The 7,501-nt window shown below is 40.3% G+C and overlaps 1 protein-coding gene across 2 annotated transcripts; it reads left to right on the plus strand.

Moving 5' to 3' along the window:
- Positions 1-970: 970 nt before the first annotated feature.
- On the plus strand, positions 971-6,338 carry LOC124010932 (cysteine-rich hydrophobic domain-containing protein 1-like). Of its 2 annotated transcripts, none has more exons than XR_006834518.1 (6): positions 971-1,189; positions 2,186-2,240; positions 3,269-3,424; positions 3,791-3,847; positions 4,205-4,343; positions 4,528-6,338. XR_006834518.1 is itself a non-coding variant. In XM_046323756.1 (6 exons), exons 1-6 carry the CDS (start codon positions 1,047-1,049, stop codon positions 4,576-4,578), a joined length of 522 nt encoding a protein of 173 aa, XP_046179712.1. In that variant the 5' UTR covers positions 976-1,046; the 3' UTR covers positions 4,579-6,338. The 2 variants fall into 2 exon arrangements, 1 of the variants encoding a protein (XP_046179712.1); XM_046323756.1 differs by having other exon boundaries at positions 976-1,189; positions 4,284-4,343.
- The last annotated feature ends 1,163 nt before the right edge of the window (positions 6,339-7,501 follow it).

The following is a 7,501-nucleotide window of genomic DNA, read 5'->3' on the forward strand; positions in this document are numbered from 1 at the left end:
CTATTCCACGTTGGTTCAACATCATTTTATTGAAATGACAGGGAAACAACGTTGATTCAACCAGTGTGTTCTGTGTGTCTGGTATATGGACTGGGCTGGGATGCATAGTGTAGTATGGATAGATTACAATCATGAACCTGTAAAAAGGTTACCCAAGAGTGTCATTAAACATTAACATCCTCATAACATAGCCGAGGCCTATTCCAAAAACTTGCAAAGAGATCTGTTTAGAAGTGCTGCACACCCTCAACAAACCTGTTGGACAGAGGTCAATTTCCTTGTCCACAAAGACAAAAAACAGTATTTTACAGGCTACTGTCTAGGCATTATGGTTTTTCTTCAGAAAACACAACACCTTTAGAAATTGGTAAGAAGGTGTTGGAGACACTTTAGCCTAGGCCAAAATGCAAAATGAGAATTTGTATAAACTAATTGTGGACTATTGTTGTATGGCACTTGGATGATGACTTATATGCCCTAATTCTTCATATAATATGGGCAAATTAACCCTCAATAAGGTGATAAATATGTAGGTTACATGGGTAATAATAGGTTTCCATGAAATGCTATAAACAAGTGAGTGTGTAGCCTACAGTTATAGTTGTGCAATTATTAGCTAGTTTGGGAAGCCTATTTGATCGTATTCTTCCAAATAATAATCTTATGTGATATGACATGATATCCCTTACTTTTGCACACAGATTTACAGAACTCCAACTGAGTGATTCCGAGGATGTTTGTGGTCGTGTGATGCTTCGTTCAAATAACGAGGAACTGGGATTTCGGACATCTCCGAATTCAATGCGTTCATGACTACCCGGAACTCGGAAAAAAAAACGATCTTCGACTGGGAAAAAGGTCATCCAACTCTGAATTCCAAGTCGGAAAGTCGGAGCTCTATAAAGATGCCCGAGTTTCCGAATTGGAATTCAGAGTTGGATGACCGTTCATGATTTGAGCTAGTCCCCCCCACCCCCGAGCTCCTAGTTGTCTTGAAGGCACCTTGCATATCTTTTTGACGTCATGCTGGCAGTTAAGAAGACGTCATGAGCGTCTTACTACCCAACATGGCGGACTTTGATACAATCTATGAGTTGGACGAGGAAGATGAACGTGTAGTGAGTGAAGAACACCTTGTTAGATATTGCTCAGAACCTGTGATTATGCGAGGGGCTGGGCACATCACCGTGTAAGCAATTCAAAGCTACTGTTAACGCTGCCATTACAATCCGCTGCTAGCTAACGCTAGCCTGCTAACAACAATGCCTGATGTGAAATACAACTTACTAGCTAACTTACTAGCTAACTTACTAGCTAACTTACTAGCTAACTTACTAGCTAGGCCGTGGCAATAACAGTCAGTTAGCTGTCTGGTCCTATCGTAGGACGTAACGTTAACTGTTACATTTGCCTTAATTGACGAGGCTAGGGTTATCTATTGCGTACCTGCTATTCCGGCTTTATAGTTTACTAGCTAGTTCCCTACCTAACGTTACGTACATTGGGTTTCTGCAAATTAGCCTGAAATGAGAAAGCATCTGCTTTAATAAAAATGACAAGCCAGCAAACGAAGATTAATTGCACAACATTCAATAAGTAGCTATAGCTAACCACTGTAGTGAATACTTTGCCAGCAGCTGGCTTATTCAAATGGTGGTCTGGATAAGAGCGTCTGCTAAATGACTTAAATGTTAAATGTGGTGAATCAAGCATATTATTTCCAACAAGCTTGCTAGCTACCATCCATAGCCTAACATTCTGTTTACTGTTTTATAGTTCCCTGCTTACCAGCAATGGACACAACACCTATTACCTTGCCAAATGATGACATAATAGTTACGTATACTTCCTCTAGTGTCCACAACTGCATTATGCATATGATGTATCCTTGTCATCCTATAGAATTGTCTCGACAGGGGAAGCTATTCACATAATAGAAACAAATTACAGGTCATTCAGGACATTCATTTGTTTATTTCGCCTGTCTGTAGACTATGTAAAGTTTTAGGCACAAGGTCTACATTTTATAGGTATTTATTTGTTGAGAGTACAAAGTGTCTAATTCCATCCCCATAAAAAAGCATTGCTAGGTTTCCCTTGTGACAGCCCACGGTCATAGTACTTTATACATGTTCAATGGAAAGTTTTTAATTTCTTTACCATTTTGTATTTCTCTTTTTGACAGGTTTGGATTGAGCAACAAATTTGACACTGAGTTTCCCTCAGTTCTCACGGGAAAGGTACAGTAGCCAAATTCATTAGTGTCTTCGTCTTGTGCTAGGCTTTCCAACTTATTTAAACTGGGCTGTGAATCAAGCAATTTAAGCTATTATGGTGGCTCTATTGTTCTATTTCCCCTTTGACAAATCAGACCATTCCTGAATTACCTCTTTCAAGTCTCTTGAGTGGCTTCTATCTGATGCTGATGCATTTCAAGCAACGCACCACTGTGCGTCCAAAGCTGAAGTGAAACTCTGTCAATGAGTAAGCTGTCTTTGGACACAGCTCCAGGTGATAAAATAATGAAATAAAGACTGTGCCATACACAAGAAAGGGCAGCTTCCTGGGTCGGACACTGCAACACAAAAAGGCTGAAGGGGTAAGAGCAGGCTGAGGGAAGTGCAGGGCAATAAAATGTCCCTCCAGTATTGTGACGTGATGGAAGAGGTCACAATTATGATGATTGAAGGGTGCAGATCAGTAGGCCCTTATTCTAAGGCCTTTCGCTCTTTGCAAAGAGACCTTTGCATCCTGTCATAAAATATTACGACCCCGGTTTTATGGTGTACAGACCCAGAGAGGAATGAGCATCCATTCATGTTGTTTGGACGGCCGCTGCCACAGGCACTAAGCTTATCTCACCCTTTAGTTCCTCTCTGCCGTGAATAGACAAGAGCTTGGTTAGCAAGTTACAGCCATACGAGTGAGAGATCTCATCTGATCTCTGGAAAGCATCTCCAAATATATAGGCTACCTGTTTGTTTTCTAAGGCTCTTTGATTCTACAGACCACAGTACAGGTTTTTCTTGAAACAATTGGAGCAAAGGAATGGTTGCTATATTCTCCAACTTTCTCTTTGGGTTTCTTCAGATGAAAACTATGTTAAGAGCAAAATAATTGAAAATAATGAAGAATTTGATTTGTCTCCGAGAGAGAATTACCAATAATAAAATTAAAAGCTATATAAATTACAACTACATTCTTTCCTCTGTCTGACTCTTCCTGTCCATTTATTTCATCCTCCCTTCTTCTCCCCCTTCTTTTCCAGGTGGCTCCAGAGGAGTTTAAAACCAGCATCAGCAGAGTGAACACTTGCTTGAAGAAGACGTTGCCTGTCAATGGGAAGTGGCTTCTTTGCGGCTGCCTGTGCTGTTGCTGTACAGTGGGCTTCAGTCTGTGGCCTGTTATATGCCTCAACAAGAGAGTAAGTCTCCGTCTGACCTTGCGTGATGTCTGCTGCACAGTCCTATTCTCTCTCTGAATCAGCACATCCACTTATTACTCATGGACTAGTTTAGCAATCCGCCATATTGGTCTTAAGCAGGCAACCTGTGTGGAATTAGGGTTTGTGTGTAGAAATGACACATCGCACCACTGAAGGGTACATAACTGAAAGGTGGTGCCCCAACCCAGTCTTATTGACAACAAAGTGGAAGTTACGAGCTGGTAAAAGTAGAAGTTCAGTCTATGAACAGCTCTTTGTCATAATACTGAGGTTGTTGTCAATTGTAAAAGAGTGTGAAGTTGAGGTTAATACTAGAAGATATTGCATGTGCTCCTTTCCCAACAGGCGAGAAGATCTATTCAGAAGTTGTTAGAATGGGAAAACAACCAGTTATATCACAAGGTAAGAACAAATTGCATATTAGCACCTGTCTGAAAGACCAAGTTATGTCAGTTGTGAAGGGTTGAGTGATGTTAAAGTAGCAGGTTTCTGATGGATAATGGTCTTTAACTCATTATGTCAACTTTAACCCTTAAAACGAATTTCCCTCAAAGCTATTTTCATCTGACGTAGTGGACAGAGGCTGACCAGACCTAAAGGTCAGCAGTAAAAGGCATGTTAATTTAGTTTTGTCATGGAACAATGAGTGACAGCTAGTAACTGGGCAGAAGAATGAAGGAAGCTCTTCAGGGTGTCTGGCCACTACCTGACCCCAGCCAGACATGGTTTGAAGTGATCCTAAATTCCCCTCACACTCAGATTTCCTAACCAGACGGGATGCGGGTGTGTGCGTGTGGGCACAGTGTTGTCTGTCCTCACTTTCACCTCTTCTCTGTAGCTGGGCCTGCACTGGAAGCTCAGCAAAAGGAAATGCGAAAGCAGCAATATGATGGAATACGTGAGTGTAACACATTTATGCTCCCTTAAAACAGAATATGATTCTTGCCAAATGATTGACTATTACAAACTTAAATCGCTACCGAGTCAAAATATATGGGCATGATTGTATTATAGAAGAGTGCCCACTGGAAATATTCAATGCTGAAAGAAGTGTTAAATGAAATGAACTTTCCCCTCCACAGGTAATTCTTATAGAATTCTTACCCAAATATCCAATATTTCGACCAGACTGAGCTGAGGTGGCTGTTGGGAGACCTGCAGTGTGGCCCTTGACTCCTATCCTTAGTGCCTTGTATAAATGTTGGAATGAGGGTCTGCACCTGTGTCTCGGTGTCCCTTACATCTCCCGGTACCTTGTACATTAGAAATTGCAACACTGTCACTTTGCTTTAGAGCAGATTTTGCACATTTCCTGATGAAGTAGAACAATGCTCTCTTTGTTGCACACAAATACTTTGCTTTTGTTACATATATGACAACAAGTGATTGAAAAAAATAACACTGAAAAGTGCATTTAGCCCAAAGAGCCATCATCAATTGAGTCCATGTATCATATCATTATTACTTTGGAAAAACATGTGACACCTCCTGGAGCAGGGGTGTCAAACCTACGACCTGTGGGCCTGAGCATTTTCAATCCGTTGGTGGTTTGAGTAAAACAAAAACATTGTTGTAATTATAATTTTTGGACATTTGAAATGAGGAAAAACAAATGGAAACTGTAGTAAAGATAACAGACCTACATTTATAGTCTCTTCACTTCACTAGTCTTCTGTCCAGCTTTCTAGTAGTTATCGAAACGAAAGCTAGACAGTCCGGGGGCATTGAAACAATTTTTTGCCGATTTTGTTGGTGAGGAAATATAATACATTTTAAGTGCGACCCTCCCGATCTCTGTGAAGAGCGAATGCGGCCCGCGGGGCAAAATGAATTTGACACCACTTATCCTAGAGCATCCTTGCCCTTATGTAAAACAAACCATTTTATTTACAAGACAGGAAGAGACAAACATTTTGTAGCTCAGCAAGTTCAAATGGTGGTTATTTGGGTTATTTTCCTCAAATCAATTTGTCTCTGTGACAAAAAGTAGATGAGATGCTTGAATTTGCCAAACATACGGTGTAAGTTCACATCATGGAAATGACCCTTTTTACAGGGAACTTTAAAAATAAAAAATAACCTGTAAATATGTTAGTATAAACTGTAGGCCTACAGTGGTATGCTGTTTACATTGTTATTTAGATCTTTGATTTGTTTTGCCAAGATAATGCTATACCATAGTTTTGTTTATGAAAGATGTCTCTTTCCAGTTTATATGGACCTGTTTACTTAGTAAGCCATACAATTTACAATGTATGTGATGCCAGAGGTAGGATTGAAAATTGTACTTGAGGTTATCAAAATGTCAGGATTTCAGAGAATGATTTCAAACTGAGGTTTTTCATCATTTTACAATGACACTAGTGATGCATGTTTATTTGTGACTTTGCCAACTAAAAAAAAAAAGTGTCACCCATTTCAATGTGAGATGGCTACTTGTCTTTATGATGTACTGTTGGAATTAGACTCCATCTTGGCACCTCCATGTCTCTTTTGTTTTTTTTTGCCAAACTTTTTATTGCAGCTTTGTCTTTGTTCCTTTTATAGTTTTTATTTTCCTATACTGTGTTTTGTCTTTCTGTTAGTAGCTAACAACCACGTGCAACCTACAGTACATTACATACTGAGATACACGTTTCCTTTGTTATTCATTTTGTACAGAGTTGTCTCATTCACTTGTAGCTGAGAGTTTTGCTGCATTATAGTGCCTCTGGAATGGTAGATGAACCGCAGTCAGAGAAGTGGTGTGGTTGTGAAGACTGACATCTGCTCACTTGTATTGTGGAGAGCCCTGGCCCTCTTCCCACTATTGGCCCTGTTACAGAGTACTTGTAAATGTTTGTCATGACAACTCAATCCCTATGGAAAGTGAAAATATATTGTTGATTTTGAATCTTTGAGTCTTCAAGTTTGTCCAACTGAAAACTACAAGCTGACATTAACTGTTGACATGCTTACCTTACTGCCATATGGTGAATTAGTCTGCATCATCTAAGTTATACAGATCATCTTAATTTACATGTGGTAATGTACTTTGGCCTGAGCCTGCTCCTGATACCTGGCTATTTGACATGTTTAACAAGGTGTTGAATCGTTAACTTAACAAGATGGCCTGTAATTACTTGACACATTTGTAAAACTCTGGAATACAATTACCATAAATAGCTAGCACTTTCACAACATGGAACTGTGGCCCCTAAGTTTGGGGCCAAAATCAAATAGGTTGCTATATCACAACCCCCATACATACACTGGAGTGGTGGGCTTCACTGTAATGAGTAGAGGGTTGTTTTATAGACCCCTTTGTTCTTGGATTTATTGTCCCATTGGAGTTGGGATGTGGAAAGGTCTAAAGCAGGGGTACTCAACTCTTTCCCAACGAGGTCCGGAGCCTGCTGGTTCTCTGTTCTACTTGATAATTAATTGCACACACCTGGTGTCTCAGGTCTAAATTAGTCCCTGGTTAGAGGGGGACAATAAAAACATGCTGTGGAACTGGCTTCCAGGTCCAGAGTTGAGTTTGAGGGGTCTTGAGGATCAACGGAAGTTGCCTTTCTTCACTTCACCTACTGTATCAAGCACCAATCTAATGGAGTACCACACTTTGGGTTGTGTGACCTCTAGTGCCCTTTCCAAAAGCCTAACATTACCATCAGAGATCATATACAACCAATTGGGGGGGTTTTCATTCAGGCAGTTTGACAATTCAGAGATATGGAGATGGGTGGCTGGTTCTCTTCCTCTGTCCTCCAGAGGGCAGATTGACACACTATGAGAGGAGATGAGGTATGAGTGTGTAGCAGTGCACCGCAGGTCTAATTCTTTTGTATTTATGTCACGTCTCTGCTAAACTGTCTCATTGAATCAAATCTGACCCTTAAAGCTACATTTCCAAATGTCCTGATCGCGGTATGAGAAGAAGAAACCAGGACTAATATTCCCCCGCAAACATGATGTAAATGCTTTGAAAGTATCACATATGGAGTGTTGAAGTTAATTGAGTGTACTTGCAATCACATCATTATGTAACAAATGCATCACATCACTTCTGGGAAA

The sequence above is a fragment of the Oncorhynchus gorbuscha genome, linkage group LG23 (genome assembly GCF_021184085.1).
Source record: "Oncorhynchus gorbuscha isolate QuinsamMale2020 ecotype Even-year linkage group LG23, OgorEven_v1.0, whole genome shotgun sequence".
NCBI classification, from domain to species: domain Eukaryota; kingdom Metazoa; phylum Chordata; class Actinopteri; order Salmoniformes; family Salmonidae; genus Oncorhynchus; species Oncorhynchus gorbuscha.